Raw genomic sequence first — 24,507 nt, 5'->3', positions numbered from 1 at the left:
AGTTAGGTTGAAGGATCTGATACTAAGAGGGTATTGGGAAATCCAGTTCTTCCTACATTTGAGGCTCTTGCATGGTTATTATTCTTGAGTAGTATTTTGATGTTAGATTATTTGAAATCAAGGGGTTTCCGGCTTCCAAGTATTTGTTTGATGTATAAAGAAGTAAAGAACATGAGTAAGACATGAAGCACTTGTTCATTTGATGTAGTATGACAAAATTTATGTGGGATTTCTTTATTTCTATGTTCAACACTTCAGAAGGCCGATCATTCTCAGTCAAGCAAGATATTATCAACCTCTCCAAATATGAGGTGTGGTAAGAAGCTCGAAGGAGAGAGAGAGAGAGAGAGAGAGAGAGAGGAAAGAGAGAGAGAGAAAGAGAGAGGAGAGAGATTTCAACACCATATAAGGAGAGAAAGACACATTTTTTAAGATAAAGCAATGTCTAAAAGCATGCTAGTTGCAGAATTTTGCTCATTGATTGTGAACAGGTTGCTAGCATATCCAGAATTAAAGGTGTAAACAGAAAGGTGTGGTTACAACTTATGGGCAATGTTGGGTCTTTGTAATGGGGGATCTTAAATTGGATGTGGGGAGTATCATTGTACTTAATTTTTGGTGAAGTTCACTTGCTATTTGGTAAGAGCACTTCATAAAAGATTATATCTTCTTTTTCCTATTAATGAAAGCAGTCCACCAGGAGTAAAATCTTCTCTATTTCCAGGCAGAGCACTTTTCACTGCATGTATCAATTTATTTTGGAAGCTGATTGCCACATTTGGCTTTTTTGTATTTGCTTCTCTCTCCTTCATATGTGTTCTTCACTTGAGTACTAATAGTTGGTAAAGAATACCATACAAGACATGTGAGAGAAGGATAAGGAGGGAGAGGTTGGCCAGTGCTGCATGCTTAGTGCTTCTTTCTGTTAAGTAATTCTCTGAACCAGTAGACATATCTTTGGATACCTCTTAAGGGTTTTGAAGTCGATATAGACTATGCCAAACCTTGTTGTAAACCCTGATCTCCATTAAAAAATACAATGAATTTTAGTGAAGACAAATACAGGTTCAATAGTTAACTAAACTCATAACCTTAAGAGCTCTGCATTTTGCCATCATCTATGAAGAATTTTGTCTCTCTTAATGATTTATTGAGAGGATGGAATATACCTTTTTGGAACGCTCTTCTTATTTTGAATCACTATTTATACTGCATATGTGGTTTACAATTCGAGTAAACAAAACCAAGTAATTTGACATATGTACCCTTTACTATTTTATGATTTTACTGAAACAAGTATTTTTTTCCCACCCTTATTTACACGTTTTTTAAGAAAACATTTTACCTTCAACTGAACGCAGGGGCCTCTCCGCTAGTTTTACCTTTAGGTACTACCGAACATGACCTAAAACGGATGAAGTCTAACTGGTTTTGAGCATTGGATTGCTGTGTATTTTCTAATTTCAGTCTTAAATAATGAATACTCCTAGCATATTAAAAAATTGGCTTAAATGAACCCAACCCGACTTGGACAAACACATGGCCGCCAAGCTGGCAAGGCCAAAAGGCTCAGCTCCAATCCACCATTCATTGTCAGCCTTTCTGCAAGCTTATACATACAAATTCATGCAATACCGGAAAATAGACTCTCGTTTGTTTGCCTTGAAAGAAAGACCAAAACGACGATAGCACTTTTCGCTAGAGCCTTGAGGGTTGTAGCCAAACACATGAACCAAAGCAAATTATAAAATTGGCAAGGAATGTACAGCACAAAGACATGAAAAGTACCTCTACCATAAATTAAATAAAAACAATAACAAAAAAAAAAAAAAAAGAAAAAGACATGTAAGGTCCTAATTACCGAGTACCCTCTTCTTTTTTGGCTACTGGACTGAGAACCCTCTTAAAACGAAACATTGGAACTCAGGATGCTTCTTTAAAAGCCCTTGAGATTGCTCGAATGGTGGAAGGTGTTGTTCGACAACATCCTCCAATGAGTTTGGCTCCTGCATCACGCCATCTTGTTGCAAATATTTCAAAATTTTCGTCATCAAAGCACTTCGAAGGCTGTCAACCCAAATCAAGAAGAGGCTAATAATAATAATAATAATATAAATGAGAAAGTGATCTTATCAATGTGAACAGGTTGAATAAATGCATCAGCCCAAAGGACTTTGCTGAAGTGGAAAAATTAAACTACCTAGGTTCTTCAAGGCATGATGTGCGCAGAATGCCCAGATGAAGCAAGGCACAGCTTTTCAAAAGCATAAAAATAAAGAACTTAAAAATTAATAATATGCAAATCTGGAGTCTATATCAAATAAAAACACATAAACCTCCATAATGGCATAATGTGATGATCCATAGCTATATATCTTATAAAAACATTGACAATTCAATATCTATAGAACACCATGATCCAAATACATAGAAGAATGTACGAATCCATGAAAGCATAGAGAATGCCAACATCAAATTTCAAAGTTACATGGTAACTATAGAATAAGGCCTGAAGCTTGGGGACTTCACGGAGGTGGAGGGTTGATAGACCTGAAGTTGGAGAATGGTCCCTTGTGTCGAGGCAAAACAATCCCAAAATATTTTGTATATACAGGAAAATCGATTTTGTGAAACCCAAAATATTTTACGTCTATCTAGAAGTTGATAATAGACCATTACAAAGGTGTGAAACGCTTTAAAAATAAGGCCCAGTTTGGTTGCAGTTCAAATTTCATTTGCAATGGTGTAAATGCATGGGAATGCAAATAGGGTGACTGTAAATTTTGGTCTACTATTGCTAATTTGACCTTATCTTCTTTGATTGTGAAAAGCAAAATAGGAAGGAAATTGATATGGTCTACCTTACATGCAAGAAAATGGAGGGAGGATAAGGGTTATTTGTTTGGGAGTGAGGTAAGAAGAAAGATAATGTTGTCCCCACTTTATTTGAGAGAGAATTAAGGTTGGAGGAAGGTGGTGCAAATTTTGTATCAGTTTTTTGAAATGCAAAATTTGAACTGCTAGTGAGTGCAAATGCAACAAAAAAGATACAATTTTTGTATCATGGAGTACGAACCATAGTTACAAACAAATAGATGCAAAACTTAACTGGGTACAAAATTTGTATCTGGTTCAGATTTGCACTGCAACCAAATGTAGTCTTAAGTAACAAAAGGGATTACAAAAAGTGTGCTTTGGTTGCCTTGTGCTTCAACCTAGGCATGTTCCTTTTGAAAGCGCCATGCCTGGGTCAAGCAAGGTATATTGCCTTATGCATCCACCTATGTGGCTAGGCACAAACATTGGTACAAATCATGAGTAGGTTTCACTCCAAGAAAATAAACCATCAAGAGTGATAACAAGAAAACACGTGCTACTTTTAATATGCTTCCAGTGAGTAAAGGGTAATATTCAAGAGCAAAACATGGTAAATTTGTTCTGGAACAAATAAGAAAGCAACAGATGTCATAGCTCAATCTTACACTTACCAGCCATCTCTTTGTTCTTCCATCCCATACCTCTCCACTATTGGGATAAACAATTATGGCCTTTTCAGTTGACTGGGCAGAAGAAGAAGAAAGTATAGCTCAAAACACTGATTATATAACAATATGGATAAAAATTATTATAACGGGAATCCTGCTTGCTTACCTCCCTAAACTTGCAGATTAGATTTTCTACAAAATGGGGTGGTGTGCAATTTATTCCAACAGCATTTACTCTCTTACTCGTGTTTATTATATCAAGACACTCCTTAAAGCTCTCTCCTGATGGAGCATGTTCACCATCTACAGAGTTGAAGCAGATCCAACATGGAATTTGGACATTCTCTTCATCAAGCAGCTCAGCACAGGCCTGTATATAGCTTTTCAGAAGCTAGGATAATAAAAAGCGAAACAACTTTTGAAGAGTCTATGTTTTTTTGGAAACTAAGGGTCCATTTTGTTCGCAGTCGGAATTGGAATCAGAATGGTCTATTCCCATAGTTTATTTGGTTCAGACAGGAATGGAAATGGGAATTGGAATAAGCAGGAATGGGATTTCATTCGCAAGGGAGGGGTAGGGAATGGTAGGGAATGGTGCCATTACAGCAGGAATAGGAATGGGATTCCAGCTCCACTCAACCAAACAGTTAGAATCGGAATAGCCCATTCCAATTCTGATTCCAGACCCCTATTCCCGCGAACAAAACAGGGCCTAAGAGTTAATATGATGTATTGCTTTTTCTTTCCATTGTTGATAATTAACAAAGATCAAACATGATTTTTTAATGACAATAATAAGAATTACAAAGATGAAATGCCATAACAACATGGACCCATTTGAAAGAAATTCTATAAAAAACTGATATATTTTTCAGATTTAGAAAGATAAACCACTTTTCTGAGCCAAAGGCATAACAAATTAATTCCTATGCATACAGTTAGAAACCATAATCATACTAGTCCAAATTATGTGTTGTCAACTGATCAATCCTGTTCCTGCATTAAGTGTAGATCTCTAATATTAATGGTTCAGTTTTTTTTTTTTTTTCTGGTGGAATAATATTAATGATTCTGGGACCTGCAACTTAGCCCTGATATAAATCATATATCACCAAGAAAAAACAAAATTGAGCTATTATAATGTGTGAGGTACACCATACATGTGGTCAAGAAACCATCTAGGCATCCACACCACATTTTTGAAAAAAAAAAGTTATGCCACTTAACATTAGCAATCCCAAAGGATAAAAGGGTTCTATAGTGAATGGCCAAATATTTCCAAGCATCCACCTGCTTGCTACACTGGAAAAGCTACCTTAACTGTGAGGGGAGAAACCAGGAACAGTCTACATAACAATGTCCATCCCAACAAAGCACATTAACATGCCATTTTGGAGTAGGTCATCAACCCCTGGAAAAGACCCTATCCCATGGAAAGACAACAATTTTTATAATACCCCATTTTACTAAGGCTCAGTTTGGAAAGAGTGCAAATACATACAAAATACAAGGTTTGCACTCTACATATTTGTATTTGTACTCCTTCCAAACTGAGCCTAAAGTGAAAAATATCTGTGAATTTTTGTTACTATGGACCTGGTTCAGGTAAGCAATGCTTACTATGAAAGAAAAATATTTCTATTAATATCACTTTTGATTTTGAAAGAACTCTGTCAAACAACTTAATCCATAATTTAGCACTAAAATGGCTCCAATAAATATTTATAAGGTTCTACCACAAAACTATACTGAGAGTCAGAGACAAAGCAAAGTGGTGTGGTCTTCAGAGCTTATAAACTGGATCAGTTACAGCTCAAAATAATTGATACACAGGAGACTGAATTGAGAAAGGGCACAAATCAAAGATATGAAAATGCATTGGCTAGGTTCAATGTTCCAAGCTTTCTTTTTTTTTTTTTTTGGTGGGGGGGGGGGGTGTATTTCATAATTATTACATGCACACACCAGAAGCTACTAATCAACAGCACTGATGGGATATGGATAAGCATACTATATCTTCTCTGGCAGTTTTTAGCAACAAGAATGAATGATTGATGAGAATTTCCATCAGTAAAGCCAATCCACAATAGAAAATATAAAGAAAATGTTTTCTCCATCTATTACTACTCCATTATAGCAACAAGCATTTGATAACACCCTTTATGCCATCTCATTTATGTCTAAAGATTATCAATAGAAAATATCAGGTCTGTAACAGTACAGAGCAGAACTGCCGAACAAAATTTCCACTTGTTTCTTCTATCGGGTCATTTAAAAGTGCACTCTCCGTCACATTTTGTGCTTGTCACCAAATAGAAAAGTTGTTTATCATCAGCCACATGAAGATCAAATATATTAATAAATCAGAAAGTGCTCCAAGTATCTTTTCTATTAAGAAAACTTCTTACAGAAAACCAAGGTTGTAAATATACCATCAGAACAAAGGTGGTAAAACCACGGATTAAGAAAATAAAACAGTTCCTCGGTTACTATGGAAGAATGAAAGATCCATAGATAAGTCAAATAAATTGTAAATATAAATTATTCACACACCACTGGTATCTGTAATGACAAAAGAAATGCATACAAAACAGAGATTTCGTATGCAATTTTGGTCACCCACTAACATAACAAGGACAAATCTACAAAAGTGAAATCTGCAAAGAACTCACCTGAGCTTCAATTTTGTTAGGTATGGTCTCAAAGGCTAGCAAATCTGGCCCTGCCTCTACAAGGACTTGTAATCTCCGTCTATGGAAATCCTTCAACTTGTCCATACTCACATCTGGTCCATAAGCCCCACTGGATGGACCATATACAAACAAAACCGGAAAATGAGATGAATTTCCAATCGATCATATGTAATAATTCTGAGAGCATATTGAAGAAGCCATTTACATCGAAAAGAAAACAATATAAGTTTTAAAACCGAGATGTATCATCTAGAAAAATTCAAACACCTGTACTCTGAACCATCAGCAAGATAAGCACCATAGCTTCCGATAGAAGCTGCCACCAAAGCCCGATTATAACCATGTTTGCCGTTCTTTTGCGCTATGTCCCAAAACTTGTCACGGGCTTCCACGGCCAATTTGACACTCTTTTGCAGTAAAGCCTCTCCTTGTTCAATGGATAGTCCTTTGGACAAAAATCCTGGGATTGTTGCCTGGAAAGCCGATCAGAAGCCAGAACAGAAAAAGGGTCTAGTTAAAGATATCTATCTAACCCACGTCGGAAGTCTAGTATAGCAGAGTAGAGATGTGTCAAAAAATGTTCATACTTGTAGAAATGGAAAACACCCAGAAAGACGATAACATCAAGGAATGTAGAATGTAGTATAACAAGTGTTGCTAAAACAAACAATAGATTGATTGGCATAATAAGATTAAAAGATGAACAACGACAATGGTAGACACCCAAACCTGATACGAAGAAGTTACTAATATATCTGCACCGGCCTCGAGATATTCCAGGTGAACCTACACGTTAACAGAGCCTCTTCATGTTCAACCATTGCCGTTATAAGATAAGACATCATAACTCTATTATGCTTTATGCAACTAGGATGGGAGACATAAGTCAAGTTCCATATATTTGTCCATACACTGATTAATGCATAAAGAAGTGAACCCATGAAGAAAGAGAAAAAAAAAAAATGAAGAGAAGAGTAAACCCGTTGGACTAGTTGAGGGCTTTGGATCAAACAAAGAGCGCTCCACAGAGCATCATTAATGGAGGCACCATGCCTTTCAAGCTGCGTCGCAAATCCTCCGTCAACAATGGCGCATCCTCCTGCCTTTTCGATGAGATCATCTAACGACGTTGTGACAGCCTTTGCTTCTTCCTCACCCGTCCCCAGTCCCATCTCCTGAATCTCCTCCCTCTGCCTCTGTCTCTCTCTCTCTCCCGGGTCCCGGCTTGCGAGCGAGGCAATCGGCGATAAAAACGGATAAATGCAGAAAAAATGGAAACGGAGGCCAGAGTTTTAAAGCACGTGGAAGCAGAGGTCTGATGGCGCTGGCTGGAAACACGTCGGGTTGGGAGAGGAATATGAATCGGGACAGAAATGGGATTCAGGTTCAAAATAAACAAGTGCTTCTACTTTCCAAACCTCTCTCTACACCCCGACGGCCCGAATTTGGGGTCCGCATCTTCCCCCTACATACTTGGCCCCCTAAAAACGTCCCACAAAACCGAAACGCGACGCGTGTCATGAAACACGCGCATTAAGCGAAACGCGTGCGAAACCTATTTCACGGCGTGAAATGCACTTCCGTTAATTCCACTCTTGCTCAAAAGCCTTCTCCCATACTCCTCCATTCTACTTCGAATGGAAATTCTTGGCGCCAGCCCCCTTTCGTAACCCACTCACCGGAGATTAACCTAGTCGAGTTCTGCCGGGTGACGCCGACAGCCATACCGAAATGAGGTAAGTACACTGTAAGTATTTCTCATTTCTTATATATATTGTTTTTTTTTTCATTCGTTTTCCAACATTTATAGATTTGAACCCACCGGAGTGGGAGCCTCAAAAATTCAAGACTCTCCGGAATTTGAGTTTTGACTTGAGGCACTTGGCCATGGCTGGAACAGCCTGAGAGAAGGAGTGAGAGTTGTGCAACGACGACTGCTTCGTTTACAACAAAAAGAAAAGAAGAAAAGATTATATTGCTGCCACTGCACCACCAGTACCGGCTTCTGATCCAGAGTGGTGGAGCAGAGACAGCGGAGGGAGCAGAAGAAGAGGACGCTGCTGAAGTTGAGAGATCAGTTGCGACAAATGAATTTGATCATAATTTCCTTTCTAATGATTGTTGATGTAGCGTGATCTGAGCATTCCTAGCTGTGTGCTGACTGGCTTCTTGTTGGCAACGAACGACACCTGAGAAGATGAAAGGAAAGATTCCCGGGGATTTACCCAGTGGGAATACTCTGATGCTTAAGTTAGTACTGTGTATGGGAAGTAAAGGGAAAAACAAAGGCTAAGAGTGGAGGTTGCGCTTTTTTTCTATACTCGAGAGATTGGAGGTCTCAAGAAGAAGTTTCTCTTCTGCCCTGAGGGCTTTTATAGGGGCGCTCTTTGTGAGATCGGGCATAACCGCCACTGGGCCCCCTGCCACAATCGTTACCTGCCAGGGCTGCACAGGTGGCCGTTGCGACATACTCCTTACTCGGGCGAGTGACACATCCCCAAAGTTATAGGCACGCCTCCGCCTATTGAGAGACGTGGGCGCAGACTGACGAAAGGACAGGGACTGCGTCGTTAGTAAGGGATATGGCGCAGCCTGATTGGTATGGCCTATCAGATAGAAGCTTCCTGCGGAATGCTCGTGCGGCTCACTCACGAGCTACTTTGTAGCGAGCTCGGAATACTTCAGGAGTACCCCTAGTAGAATTAGTCATCGGGATGACTTGCTTGCGTGGGAGCTCGGGCGAGTTGGTTTTCTTAGCTTGCGAGCTGAAGTTGCCTCGAAATATCCCTTTGGGGGTAGCTTGGGGAACCCGGAGCTTGCGTCGTGGTGAGCTCCTCCTTTTGTGCGATATGATGTGGTGAGCTACTTTATGGACCCGTTACTTAGTTGTACTGGGCCACAATGCTAAGCTATCACTTACGTCGGGTCAGTGTCCAATGTCGTCGTTTCATAGATCGGGTCAAATCATCCTTCATCAAAAGCCCCCCACTCCTCGGGCTAAGAGTATCGCCTTAGCACGGGGAGTTTATGAAGCGCGATGGACTGATTTGACCGAAATTCAAACTTGATTGACTACCCCCATTAAATGCATTTGTGAGAATCAAGAGATCTTCTGACTTCCCTGACTTTTCAGATTCCGAAAACGTGCTGAGGTGGCCTTTAATTCCGAACATTGTGCGGTTGCGACTAACTTAATCGTGGAAGATGTGTCGCCAATCGCCTTCGTTTTTCAAAAGGCGTGCGGTTAGGATATCTACGGACCGTTGGCTCTGCTTTGATCCAGGCCGTTAGTTTGAACGGACGTGGGCTATAAATAGGGGGTCCCCCTCGGGCCCTATCTTCCTCCATGCCATCTTTTGGATTCTGAGGTCGTGTTCTTCACCTAGCCTACTCGAGTTCCTCAGTTTGCTCCGTTCTGTCTTACTTTGGTGAGTCCCAATCGCTGTCAACAATGTCTGGGTACCCACGCCATACCTATCACAAGGGCGATAGCCAAGATGATGATGCTCCCTCGAGCTCGGGAGGAGCCTGGGAGCATATCCTGGAGGCTCGGGAAGCCTCTGGCGACACGACGTCTACTTCTAGGGGGAGGGAGCCTGATACCTTTGGCCCTTCCTTAATGACAGCGGAGAGACTCAGGTCTCTAATCCGCTACTTTCACCTCACTGGGGACCTGGTTTACAGCCTCCCTACTAGCAACTTCCCCTAGGAGCATGGTCCCAATGATATAGTGATCTTTCAAGAACAGCTCGAGGCTGGCTTGCGTCTCCCCCTGCACCCCTTGATAGTGGAGGTGCTGAATCATTTCAATGTCACTATTGACCAGCTTCATCTCAACGCTGTTCGGAACATGGTTGGGACTATATCCCTGTGTCACAAGTACTACCTTCCTTTGGACCTTGATATTTTTGTATCTATCCTTTGCATAAAGAATGCTGCTCCTGGGGCTCCTTCGGAGAGGCGCTTTTATTACCTCTCCCCCCGTTGCGGCTATAAGCTCTTATACGAGTTGTCGAATAAGATTCCCGCCTGGAAGCGGGATTACTTTGTGGTCCGTAACCCCGAGGGGTGGCCCTTTCCCACTACTTGGAGGGGCGCTATCCAGGACCCCGAGGTCGAGCTAGACCCTGAGACTCGGAAAACAATGTTGTCTTGGGCGTTAGTAGGCTTTCATTGCTCGGATTACTTAGCCGAGGAGAAGCTCGTGCAGGCAGGCTTGAGCCCGGGTAGGTCAGTCTTTCAGGTCGCATAGTGCCTTGTGACTATTGTGTACACATGCATTTTGTTTATTGTTGGACTAATGCCTTGTGGTCTTGTGGCAGCCATCATGTCTAGTGCCGATTCGCGTCGCCTTCTTTTGGGCAGCCAGAGACGCCAAGTGAAGAGGACGCGCCCTGACCGAACCCCGCCTTCAGGAAGCACTGAGTTTAGGTCTGCCGAGTCGGTCCTGCCCTCTCCTGCGCCCGAGGTTCCGATGCCCCCTCCTGAAGGGACTAGTGGGACTAACCCTGGGGGAAGCGAGCTCCCTTAGCCGGGGGAGGTACCCTTTAACCCCCTTCAGCCCCGTCCTTACCCCTGATTCCCAGTGGGAAACTGGGAAGGGGTAAATGATTATCTGGTAGCTCGCCAGAGGAGTCGGAAGGCAATCACCAATGACGAAATCGCTCAGTGGGGAAACATGGAGCTCGGAGATCTCTCCGCGTTCACCTCTACTCACTACATGGTGGTAAGTGACCTTTTCCCTCTTCCTCTCTTGTTTTGCCCTTTTCCGCTGTCTTTTGATCTTTCTTTTTCACTGATAGGTAAATTCTGCCATCCATGCCATGACTCTCCAGACGCGCATCCATCGCGTCGACGCCCTCGACCAGCGTGCTGCCAACCAGAAGCTCCAGGTCGAGCTCGATCGGATCCGGGGCGAGCTCCATCACACTCGCAAGGGGAGCGAGTCTCAGGAGCTGCTCGTCCACGACCAGGAAGCTCAAATTGCTCAGCTTACTGAAGAGAACGCACACTATAGGGAGGAATTGCCGAGGATGGCGGGGGAGAGGGAGCTTCTCAGGTAGAAGGTGCGGGACTTGGAGTCCACTCTTCTGAATCGGACCCGAAAACTTTGATCAGATGGTGGAGGCTGAGCAAGAGAAAGCGGTCTGGGATTTTAAAGACTCCTAGGAATTTCATGACCTCCAGGCGGAGTATGGTTCGGGTTCGTACCGCTCAGGGTTTAAGCTCTACTGGTGGCTGGTTCGGAAGAAGTTCTCCGGGCTCAACCTCGACGGCATTACTATGAAGAGTCTGTCTCCTGAGACAGCAGACCAAGCAGATGAAGAGGAGCCTGATTATCCAGAGGATGAGGAGGCAGATTCTTGAGGTGGCGTTTCTCTGGGCTTCTATGGCTTTCGGGTGCCATAAACCCGGTCTTTCACAAGTTTTCGGTTGGGCGGTTGTGCCCTATGATGATCAAACCTTTCCCGAGCTGTTTGGCTTGGTGACTGCACTTGTTATATATATATATATATATATATATATATATATATATATATATATATATATATATATATATATTTTGACAATGAAAGTTTCTTCCTTCTTCTGATGATGAACTCCCTTTATTTTTACTAAAGCAATCTCATCATTTGAGTTGTTAAAGTTACATACTTGAAGTAGGGCTCTTCGGTAGGCGTTATCCCGATTTGTCACGTTTAAGGCCCCTGTGGTATACCACGGAGTGATTACAACGTATGTTCGAGGTTGTCTATTCCTCAGTTCGACCAACATGTCGGGACGAGCTATGCTTCGTAGGGTTTAAACCCGAGCTGCTTACGCTTTTGATATTTCATACCTTGCCTTCGCCACTGAAGTGTCTTTCTTCACGCTGAGGTCTTTGTTAGCTCGGTGTTTTGGCCCTTGGGCTGAAGGAGTGGCTCGTGGCTCACTCGCGAAGTTTTCCCATGCCATAGAGGCAGTTGGGTCCTGTTGTGCCGAGGTCATATTAGCCTGGTGTTCTGGCCCTTAGGCTTTGGGAGGGACCCGTAGTCTGCTCCTGGATTTCTCCCAGGCCGAAGTGGTAGCTGGGGTCTTCTTGTGCCGAGGTCATGTTAGCTCGGTCTTCTGGCCCTTAGGCTTTGGGAGGGACCCGTAGTCCGCTTGATTTTTACAAATAATATTGCCTCAAGTTGACAATATTCCATGCTCGAGGTACTTGTTTCCCTTCGAGGGTCTCGAGCTCATATGTTCCTTTCCCGAGCACTCGTTTCACTTGGTAAGGACCTTCCCAGTTGGACCCGAGATTGCCAGCACTGGGCTTAGGCACCATAACTTTACGAAGGGCCAGGTCACCAACACGGAGGTTTCACCTCTTGACCCTGGCGTTATAGTACCGAGCTACTCTCTGCTGGTAGGTTGCGGTCCTAATGTACGCGAGGTCCCTTACTTCGTTGAGTAGGTCAAGGTTGGTATGTAGCTCATCTTCGTTTGTTTGATAGTTGTATGCTTCTAGGCGCAACGTAGGTACTTCGATCTCTGCGGGAATCACTGCTTCGGTGTCATAGGTGAGACTGAAGGGTGTTTCTGTCGTGGCGGTCTTCTCCGTGGTTCGGTAGGCCCATAGGACACTGGGTAGTTCATCTGCCCACAATCCTTTAGCTCGGTCCAGTTGTGCCATTAGTCCGCGGAGGATGGCTCTGTTCATGACTTCTGTCTGACCGTTTGCTTGAGGGTGCGCGACTGAAGAAAGTTCCGTTGGATCCCCATGTATCGGCACCAATCTTGAAATTTGATGTCCTCGAACTGTTTGCCATTGTCGGAAATCAACACCCGAGGTAGTCTGAAGCGGCATACGATGTTCTTCCAAAAGAAGTTTTGGACATTTCGGGCTGTGTTGGTCACGAGGGGCTCGGCTTCTACCCACTTGGTAAAATAGTCCACCGCCACTACTAAGAACTTTCTTCCACCCGTTGTTGGCGGGAATGGCCCGAGTAGATCGATGCCCCACTGCACAAAGGGCCACGGGCTGGTGAGATACTTGAGGTCGGTAGTGGGTTGGTGGTAAATATTGGCATGTCTCTGACATTTGTCACATTTTCTAACGAGTTCAATGGCGTTTGCCTTCATTGTTGGCCAATAATACCCTTGCCGAAGCGCTTTCTGGGCAAGGGCCCTGCCCCCCAAGTGTCTGTCGCACAGACCCTCATGAGTGTCATGGAGTACGACCTCGGCTTTAGTAGGTTGCAAGCAACGCAGGTAGGGGAACATGTAGGATCCCCTGTATAGCCGCTCGTCTATCATAACGTATTTAGTTGTCTAGCGTTGCACCCTTCTGGTTGCATTGTGATCTGCAGGGAGGGTCCCGTGTAACAAGAAGCTCATGAGTGGGTCAATCCAGCTTGGCTCTGCTTGAACGACGGGAGCAACCTCCTCTGCCCCCTCGAGAATGCTAGGCCGAGACAGGTCCTCTATGTACATGGTTCTCATGGTGATGTCGCTAGTGCTGGCTAACTTGTATAGGGCATCGGCCTTGGCGTTCTCCGACCTAGGGATCCCTATGATGAAGTGTGATTGGAAGTTGAGCAGGGCCTCTCTAACTTTGGTTAAGTAGGCGACCATGGTCGGCTTGCGAGCTTCATATTCGCCCGTGACCTGGTTGACCATGAGCTGGGAGTCACTGCCGATAACGATGTGCTTGGCTTTTACTTCTCTGGCTAAGGCTAGTCTGGCTATCAACGCCTCGTATTCTGCTTCATTGTTGGATGCCTTGAAATCGAAGCATAGCGCGTACTCCAGTTTCATGCCGCTTGGGTCGTGCAAAACTATTCTGGCACCGCTGCCCTGTTGGTTCGAGGAGACATCTACGTGAAGGATCCAGGGCTCCTCATCCCAGCTCACGGTTGGCTGAGCTAGGAGAGGTGCCACACTGGCTACTACTTCACGGGGTTCGGACTCGACCGATCCGGGAGCTTCGGGCTCACCCAAGGTGGGAGCTTTGCGCTCAACCGGGTTGGGAACTTCGGAGTTGAATGTGCATTCAACTATGAAATCTACTAAGGCTTGGGCCTTAATGGCAGTTCGCGGCTTGTACTGGAGGTCGTACTCACTGAGCTCAATGGCCCATTTCGTCAACCGACTAGAGACCTCGGGCTTAAGCAATACTTGCCTTAGAGGTTTTTCGGTAAGGACGATAACAGTATGATCTTGGAAGTATGGGCGGAGCTTCGGAGCTGCAATTATCAATGCGTATGCTAGCTTTTCCATCTCCGGGTATCTCGTTTCTGCTCCCTGCAATACTTTACTAACATAATAGATGGGTTGTTGGACCCGATCTACTTCCTTAATTAGTATCGAACTGACCACCTCGTCGCTCGCCGAGAGGTAGAGTTCTAAAGCATCGCCCTCGTCGGGCCAGGTTAAGGTCGGCATGCTAGTAAGGTATTATTTGAGCTCGTCGAACGCAAGCTGGCAATCTTGGGTCCATTCAAACCCTTTGTTCTTTATTGCCTTAAAGAACGACAGACAGCGGCTCGCCGATTTAGACACGAAACGGCTTAGGGTGGCTATGCGGCTATTCAACCTCTAAACTTCCTTTAGCTTTCGGGGTGGTTTCATGTCCAAGATGGCCTTAACCTTATTCGGGTTGGCTTCAATGCCGCGTCGGTTAACGATGTATCCTAGGAACTTACCCAAGGTTACACCGAACACACACTTGTTTGGATTCAATCTCATATTAAACTTACGCAAAATTTCAAAAATAGAACGCAAGTCTTGTATTAATTCATGTGAAAATCGAGTTTTGATGACCATGTCATCCACATAGCATTCTACTTTTCTGCCGATTAACGGCACAAATAATTTATTTACAAGCCTTTGAAAGGTTGCCCCTGCGTTTTTCAACCCGAAGGGCATAACTTTGTAACAGTATAGGCCAAACTCCGTGATGAAGGCAGTCTTTTCTTCGTCTGCCAGGTCCATCTTGATCTGGTTATAGCCCGAATAGGCGTCCAAGAAACTTAGCAACTCATGCCCTGAGGTTGCGTCCACCAGACGCTCGATTCGGGGGAGCGGGAAGTAGTCTTTCAGGCAAGCCCGGTTCAGGTCGGTGTAGTCGATGCACATGCGCCACTTGCCGTTGGATTTCTTTACCAGGACGGGGTTGGCTACCCAACTCGGGTATTGGACTTCTCTTATGAAGTCTGCTGCGAGGAGCTTCTTGACTTCCTCGTCGACCGCTTTCCACCGTTCCAGGGCTAGGTTGCGTTTCTTCTGTCTAATGGGCCTAACTACAGGATCAATGTTCAGCTTTTGAGTTATGAGTCCAGGGTCTATATCGGGTATTTTTTTGCCGCGGACCATGCAAAAATATCTAAATTTTGAAGTAAGAAAACTTACTAATTCGGATCGTAGGGGCTCTTGGACAGAAACACCAATTTGGAGCATCTGAGCTGGGTCTACTGTCAAGGTCGGGACCGCAACCGTTTCTTCCATGGGCGCGGCTCGCTCTTCGCCTTGCTCCATGGGTCGCTCCAGTTCAAGGTCATCGGCTACCTTGGTTTTCCCCTTTAGGGCGACAACGTAGCACTTGCGGGACTCAAGTTGGTCGCCCCGCGCTACTCCCACCCCAAAGTCTGTTGGGAACTTCATAGCCAAATGGTAAGTGGAGACCACTGCCCGTAGGACATGGGTGATCGATCGACCTACTATGGCATTGTAGGGCGAAGGGGTCGCTACCACCACGAAGTTGTGCTCGAGTTTGACCACACAAGGTCACGTGCCGACCTCTACAGGTACTGTTATTTTCCCAAGGGGTCAGACTTCTCCGTTGAAGCCTACCAAAGGAGTGTTTGTGGGCTATAGGTCGCTTCTCTACAACTAGAGCTGGTCAAACGCAACTTTGAAAAGTATGTCAGCCGAGCTGCCTGAGTCGACGAGTACACGCCTGACCTCGAAGTCGTTGATTCTCAGCTTTATCACGAGCCCGTCTCTGCAACTGGAGCTGGTCAAATGCAGCTTTGAAAAGTATGTCGGCCGAGCTACCTGAGTCGACGAGTACGCGCCTGACCTCGAAGTCGTTGATTCTTAGCTTTATCACGAGCCCGTCGTCGTGAGGGTAATGGACCCCTCGTGCATCGTCTTCTGTGAAGAAAATCGACTCTTCTGTTCTTGGCCACTTTAGAGGGTTATGCTCCTCCTAGGTGACCTCACGAACCGACGTCCGAGCTACCGCTGAAGTACAACCCGCAACGATTGAACCTCCCACTATCATGTGGATGGTCCCCCGAACTGGCATCTCCTTTGGAGGCTGCCTCTGCGATTGTTCGACCGGCTTGCTGCTGGACTCGGGAGCGTCTCTTCTGTGCTCCCCTTGCCGACTTGTTCTATTACTATTATTATTATTATTATTATTATTATTATTATTTTTGTACAAAGTTTCTCAAATATCCGCGACGGATGGGCTCCTCTATCTCGTCGCGGAGGTTTTTACAACTCTCGGTACTGTGATCGTGGTCTTTGTGAAAGTTGTAATACAGATTCTTATTTCTATCATTGGGATTCCCCCTCAGACGGGGTGGCCACTTCACGTACGAGGCGTCCTTGATCGCCATCGGAATTTCGGTATGTTTCACATTCAGTGGAGTGTAATCAGCTCGGTCCGGAGCAGGAGCTCAGAACAGCTGACCCGACTTTGCACCCCGAGTTGTTTCCTTTTTTCTTCGGATGTCCTTCTGACTGGAAGGTTCTCCTTCTCTCTTTCTTTTTTTGGGTGCGCCCTCACCCTTCTAGTTGATCTCCTCTTCGGTGGCTATGAACTTATCTGCAAGTTTCAAAAACTCGGTTATGGTCGTGGGTTGGTTGACGACCATGTACCACTTGAACTCTTTGTGCTTCACGCCCTTCTTGGCTGCTGCAAGGTGTACGGCGAGATCCAGGAGCGGTATCTGCATACAAGCGTCGTTGAACCGCTTGATATAGCTCCTGATGGACTCTCCCTCCCTTTATGCTACGTTGAAGATGCTTTCTTCAGTTCGCGGGCACCGCTTGCTGGTGAAAAAGTGGGACGTGAAGGCTTGTGCGAACTGTGCCCAACTTCTTATTGACCCGGGTGCCAAGTTCCGGTACCATGTGCGGGCTGCTCCCCTGAACGTAGTGGAGAAGGCCACGCACATGCACGACTCACTGGCTCATGCCAGGTGCATCTGTGACTGAAAGGCATCTGCATGATCACTCGGGTCGAACAACCCGTCATACTTGTCAAGAGGGGGGAGCTTGAAATCCTTTGGATCAGTACCGCTAGGAGTTCAGAAGACAAGGGAGATAGAACTGAGAAGAGGGGAGCTTTGGCTTCGGCTGAGCCTACCTCTTCTTTGCCCATGAGCTCGGGCAAATCACGGGTGACAGATCGGCGAGCTCGGCGTCAGTGCCTTTTTTTCCTGACGGGCTCGGCGTTCGTGTTGCTCACCTTCACGCTATCCAGAACGGTTTGCACCGGGGGTAGCTTGGTCTGCTGGTGATGGCTACGAACAGAAGGGGCTTGCTTGGAGTTTGTTGCCAGGATCTTGAACCGGTTATCGAGAATCAGGGTTCCAAACTTCGATTGTCGAGGCGACGCTGACCTACCGAGCCGGGGTCCTCCCGACCTGTCCGCCCGCAGCGAGATCGAGGTAGTCGGTCTCTCCCGTCTGCCATGGGGGGAGGCTTGGTTTTTTGGGAGATTTTGGGGGGCCTCTCCCTGGCCAAAGAGTTCGCTCTGGTGGCAGGACTTGGCTTACTGTGAGGCTAGGTGCTGAGGATGGAGCTGAGGCTGTTGAAGCTGAGGTTGGGGCAGTTGGGGGAACTACTGCTGATACTGGTACTGGGAGACCTGGTGCAGCGTGTGCTGTTGATAGAGCTGAAGTTGTTGGAACTGTTGCATTTGAGCCTGCATGGCTCTCATGCATTGCATCAGGTCATCCAGCTGGTTCAGGCTGGTCACTGGGGGCACGACTGAAGGTTCGGTGAACGTCGTTCTGACTGTAGTAGGGAGTGGGGCCATGACAGGTGCCATTGTGAGAGGCACGTTCAAGCTGGGGATTCCGTCCGCTGAGAGGGGGACGGTGAACTGTCCAATACAGACAGTAGAAGCTGGGGTTGTTCCTTGGAGTTATCCATTTCCGTGCTTCATCCAACGTTGCTAGGGGAAGCCATGAATGTTGGATTGTTTCAAGGAAGAAGAAGGAACTGAAAGAGTTTAGAGAGAAAGGCCTTTTGAAGCGTTTCCCACAGACGGCGCCAAATGATGTAGCGCGATCCAGGCACTCCTAGCTGACTACTGACTGGCTCCTTGTTGGCAACGAACGACACCTGAGAAGATGAAAGGAAAGATTCCCGGGGATTTACCCGGTGGGAATACTCCGATGCTTAAGTTAGTACTGTGTATAGGAAGTAAAGGGAAAAACAAAGGCTAAGAGTGGAGGTTGCGCCTTTTTTCTATACTCGAGAGATTGGAGGTCTCAAGAAGAAGTTTCTCTTCTGCCCTGAGGGCTTTTATAGGGGCACTCTTTGTGAGATCGGGCATAACCGCCACTGGGCCCCCTGCCACAGTCGTTACCTGCCAGGGCTGCGCAGGTGGCCGTTGCGACATACTCCTTACCTGGGCGAGTGACACGTCCCCAAAGTGACAGGCACGCCTTCGCCTAATGAGAGACGTGGACGTAGACTGACGAAAGGACAGGGATTGTGCCGTCAGTAAGGGATATGGCACAGACTGATTGGTACAACCTGTCAGATAGAAGATTCCTGCGGAATGCTCGTGTAGCTCACTCATGAGCTACTTTGCAGCGAGCTCGGAATACTTCAAGAGTACCCTTAGTAGAAATAGTCCTCGAGATGACTTGCTTGCTTGGGAGCTCAGGCGAGTTGGTTTTCTTAGCTTGCGAGCTGAAGTTGCCTCAGAATATCCCTTTGGGGGTAGCTCGGGGAACCCGGAGCTTGCATCATGGCGAGCTCCTCCTTTTGCGTGATATGATGTGGCGAACTGCTTTATGGGCCCGTTACTTAGCTGTACTAGGCCGCAATGCTGAGTTGTCGCTTACGTCGGGTCAGTGTCCATGTGTCGCAGTTTCATAGATTGGGTCAAATCATCCTTCATCAGTTGTCATGTATTCTCTCATGAAATATTAAAGGTTCTTTGTAAATATTCCCTCTCTTTATTTGTATCTACACTATAATACGATATCTCTCTCTAAGAGGCAGTTGGTTTCAGCAATGGTAAAAATTTTTAAGTCTTAGGCTTCATTTGCCTTTTCTTATTTCAAGGACTTACCTCTTTTTGGTGTTGGGGGCATTTTAACCGCAAAGAGGATTCCTTAAAACAAGGAATGCCAAATGCAGCCTTAGACCTGGAAGTCATATCTGCAGAGATCATGTAACAGCAATGGAAAGCAAAGATTTAAAGGAGCATCGCTGCTAATGAGAGTATATATCTACTGATACTTGCTACACAACGCTATGACTCCTGTACTACAGATATACAGATAAATATACATTGCCTTGCTACTACAATAGTAGAAATACTGCTGGTCTTTGGTTATTACCAAAATCCCTCTTCCAGACATAGCAACTACCTAAATGCATACATGAGCAATAAACAAGGTGCTTCGAAGATATCATTGCATTTATTTGGTACTTTTTCTGATAACCCGCTCAAGTTGCAGAGGGTTTTAGAAAATGGTTGATAGGACCAATTGCTAAAAGAAATTAGACCTCTGGCTTCTCTCTTTATTATCCTGCTCCCGAACTTCATTTGACGTAGATTACTCCATGCTGCATCAACATAAATTGTGAGCCATATCCTCTTACAGTAAAAGTGTTGAAACACACCAACAGTTCCTAGCATGGCAATTATGTTTCTTTCCAAACTATTGTTTACCATTATGAATCTTAATTGTTTATCATTTATGAATTTTAATTGCTTATGATCGGCGAGTTTCGAATTTTGGAGGACTTTCGAATTCTGGGGGTGTCAAGGGTTTGAAACGGCGTCAGGGGGTTCCCACTTCGGCGGGTTTAGATCTTTGAATGTTAGAAAACAAATGAGAAAAAAAAAAAAAAAATATATATATATATATATATATATATAAAAGAAATGAGAAAAAGTTACAGAGTACTTACCTCCTACCAGTATGGCCGTCGGCGTCGGCTGACGGAACTCGACCGGATTAATCTCCGGTGAGTGGGTCACGAAAGGTGTTTGATGCCAAGAGTTTCAGTTTGAAGTAGAATGGAGAAGTATGGGAGAAGAAATGCTTTTGGGCAAGAGAGGAATTAACGGAGGTGCATTTCATGGTGTGAAATGGGTTCCGCATGCGTCTCGCTTGATGCGCGTGTGTCCTAACACGCGTCACATTCCGGTTTTGTGGGACATTTTTGGGAACCAAATATGTGGGGGGCAGATGCAAAGGATTGTTTCCTTTCCTTTCAAGTTCCGGACTTCCGGTTGGTTTGTTGGTTAGTTGCGTTATAAAATACAAACTTTTAAAATTTTCAATTTACATTTTGAAAGATAATAAAAATGAAGGTTCAACCGTTCAAAGTATAAAATATGAAAAGTGTACTATAAACGCATTATGAGGATATTGTTTGATATATATAAATAGGATTGAAAAATCAAGATATACATAAATATATTATCAACCTGAAATAAATCTTAAAAAAATATATTACTGATAATAATTATAAGGTATATATGACCATATATAAGTTAGTAAAACATAAAAACCTTACTTTAATCATTTTCATGAAGTGCGAGAAATTACGACATATATATGAGTGATGGAAAAACTAAAATATATATTATATACCTTACCTTGATTTTCAAAAAATCAAAATAATTTGTCTAATATTTTTTAATATATAAATTTTAATAATCAATTTTAGCATTTATTGTCAAACATATATGGGTGATGATCTCGGCCCAATCCAACTTGGAAATTCTAGGTCTGGGCCTGGATTTTGTGTTTGAGATTGGCCCAACCCATAATATTTGTCTTATATATATAATTTATCAAAAAAAGTATATGCATACTATATGCCATTAAATGTTAAACATTATATATGTAATATTTTATATATAAAAGAATTAGGCTTGACCCAACCCATAATCACCCCAATAAAAAATCCACTAAAAAGAAAAAGGTTTATTTAATCAGCAAAATGCATAAAATTTAAAACAACAAAATAGATATAGGTGTAGTGGTAGTGGTGCAGCGTGTAGCGCGATAATAGAGATTGCCACACGAACAAATCTCAAGATCAAGTTTCAATCCATAAACCAAATAACACTCACAAAGAGAATTAAGCACACAACTTGAATAATTGATCAAAAGTTGATTACAAAACCTAAAACATAAAGTATTTATAATGTACCAAAATAATGGCAAACTTGTAAATATTAAATAACCAAAATAAGTAAATAAATAAGCAAGATATCAATAACCAGTCATGAACCGATGCTGGGTCACAAACAAACTAGGACCGGTCGCTAAACCGGTTCATGACAGAGATTCGAGCCCCTTCTTCAAGACATCATCCGGTGCCGGGTAACATAGGGTGCAGATCCGGTTGGAGGACCGGTTGACAACAGGGATTCCCCTCTAAAGCTGAACTGGCGTCGGTTCAGTTTGTGAACAGAACTGGTCGCAGGACCGGTTAAGAACAGACACTCTATCATTCACCTCCACTTGAAAAGAACTCGACCTCGAGTCAAGATCAGGATATGCAAGCGTCGCCTCAAGCAAATAAAGATGAAGATCAACAACATTAAAAGTTTTGGAAATACCCATGTAATTAGGCAAATCCACCACATAAGCATTGTCATTGATCTTCTTAATAATCTTGTAAGGACCATATTTCTTAGGCTTTAACTTGCTATGCTTCCCAACAGGTATGTGCTCATTCCTCAAGAACACCATGACTTCATCACCAACTTTAAACACCTTGTACCTTAGATGCTTGTCAGCTACAACTTTATACTTCTTATTGGCTTTTTGAAGTTTCTACTTTACTCTCTCTTGCACTGACCAAATCTGATCTGCCAACTACCTGCTGTAGTACTAAGACCTGGTACTCTGGGTAGCTTCACCAAATCCAAAGCATGATTAGGTACTTTCATATAAACAATATAAAATAGTGATCTACCTGTAGGGCTATGAACTGCACTGTTGTAGGCAAACGCTACTTGAGCTATAGCAAAGTCCCACTGCTTCGGTCTTTCTCTGCAAATACTACAAATTAGATTACCCAAAGTTCGATTCACCACTTTTGTCTATCCATCAGTCTGTGGATGAGCTGTACTGCTGAAATTCAAAGATGAATCAAATAGCATCCACAAAGTAATCAAGAAGTGACTCAAGAACCTCGTATCTCTGTCTGAAGTAATGGTTTTAGGCACCCCATGCAAATGAACAACCTCCCTAAAGAATAGTTTGGTTGTTATTGTTGCATCTGCAGTCTTCTTACATGGAAGGAAATGCGCCATCTTGGAAAACTTGTCAACAACAACAAACACAAAATCCATGTTTCGTGGAGTTTTTGGCAAACCCAACACGAAATCCATAGACAAATCTTCCCAAATAGCATTAGAAACTGGTAAAGGCATGTAAAGACCAGTATTCTGAGTTTGTCCCTTATTTATCTAATATATATAACACCTACTCACAATAATAGTCATATCTCTCCTCAACTTAGGCCAGTAGTAACACCCCTTGACAGCCTCAATAGTCTTGTCCCTACCAAGGTGTCCTACTAAACCACCACCATGCAAATCTCTAATGACTTTCTCGTAAAGGGATGTGCAAGGAATACACAATCGATCACCCTTCATAAGAAAATTATCATGCACATAAAAATCACTCAATGGTTGTCTAGACATGCACTTCTCCCAAACCTGCTTGAAGTCTTCATCTTGATCATACAAATCTTTCAAGCACTCAAAACCTACAACTTCAACACTAAGAGTCTTAATCAAGGCCACACGTCTAGTGAAAGCATCTACCACCTTATTCTGTTGTCCTGACTTATACACAACCTTGTATGGGAATTTATCAACAAAAGCAGACCACCTAGCATACATATCACTCCTCAATTGCTTTTGACTACTTAAATACTTAAGAGCTTGATGATCAGTGTAAAGAACAAACTCTTTAGCAATCAAATAGTGTTCTCATGTCTTCGATGCCTTCACAACAGCATAAAACTCTTTATCATAAGTAGACCACTTTTTTCTAGCCTCACATAGCTTCTCACTAAAAAAGCAATTGGTCTCTTCTCTTGTGATAACACAGCACCTATACCCACTCTACTAGCATCACACTCAACCTTAAATAACTTGTCAAAGCTTGGCAAAACTAAGACAGGAGCGGTACATAACTTCTCTTTTATTATAGCAAAACTTTGCTCTTGTTCCTCTCCCCAATGGAACTTACCCTTCTTTAAACACTCAATAAACCGCCTATAAAAAGTTGCTAACCCATGAAAACTCCTCACATCACTCACATTCTTTGGAGTTGGCCTCTCTAATAGCTTGCACTTTCTCCTCATCTACTTTAATCCCATCCTTACTTACAACAAAACCCAAGAACAATAAACTATCACTCATAAAAGTACACTTTTTCAAATTAGCATATAGTTTATTTTCTCTCAACACACTCAACACCTCTCGAATATGCCCCACATGCTCATCAACAGATTTATTATAAATCAAAATATCATCAAAATACACCACAAAAAATTTACTAATAAAAGGGTGTAGTACCTGATTCATCAGTCTCATAAAAGTGCTTGGTGCATTGGTTAGTCCAAAAGGCATGATTAGCCACTCAAACAATCCATCTCTTGTCTTGAAATCTATCTTCTATTCATCTCCAAGACGGATTTTGATCTGATGATAACCACTTCTAAGATCAATCTTGGTAAAGACCACAGCCCCATCAAGTTGATCAAGCATGTCATCAAGTCTAGGAATTGGAAACTTGTAGCCAATAGTGATTTTGTTGATTGCTCTGCTGTCAACACACATCCTCCAACTCCCATCTTTCTTTGGTGTCAATAATGTTGGCACTACACAAGGACTCATACTAACTTGAACGTGCCCTTTACTCAACAGCTCATCTACCTTCTCTCGCAAAATCTCATTCTCCTTAGGTTGACTAGCACTAGAAACCAAATCAATGTGGTGCTAAATGTCTCGCATAGAAGGTAGCTCATTAGGCAAATCTTCAGAAACTATATCATGAAACTCTTCAAGCAATCTCTACACCTCCACTGGAATTTTATTCACTTCTAGTGGTTCACTCACACTCTCCCCC

The 24,507-nt window shown here is 43.6% G+C and overlaps 1 protein-coding gene across 1 annotated transcript; it reads right to left on the bottom strand.

The window, feature by feature from the left end:
- Window positions 1-1,728: 1,728 nt before the first annotated feature.
- Window positions 1,729-20,450, bottom strand: LOC148854820 (homocysteine S-methyltransferase 1-like). Its single transcript, XM_088986271.1, has 8 exons — window positions 20,315-20,450; window positions 7,159-7,879; window positions 6,908-6,964; window positions 6,446-6,651; window positions 6,158-6,287; window positions 3,652-3,855; window positions 3,489-3,560; window positions 1,729-2,067 (listed from the first exon to the last, which is right to left on the bottom strand). Exons 2-8 carry the CDS (start codon window positions 7,348-7,350, stop codon window positions 1,924-1,926), a joined length of 1,005 nt encoding a protein of 334 aa, XP_088842397.1. The 5' UTR covers window positions 7,351-7,879; window positions 20,315-20,450; the 3' UTR covers window positions 1,729-1,923.
- Between the last annotated feature and the right edge of the window lie 4,057 nt (window positions 20,451-24,507).

The sequence above is a fragment of the Nelumbo lutea genome, chromosome 4 (genome assembly GCF_056320005.1).
Source record: "Nelumbo lutea isolate HS-2025 chromosome 4, American lotus-T2T, whole genome shotgun sequence".
Classification (NCBI taxonomy): Eukaryota; Viridiplantae; Streptophyta; class Magnoliopsida; order Proteales; family Nelumbonaceae; genus Nelumbo; species Nelumbo lutea.
Note: the sequence above shows the minus strand (reverse complement) of the source record. Positions and strands in the feature narration are given on the sequence as shown.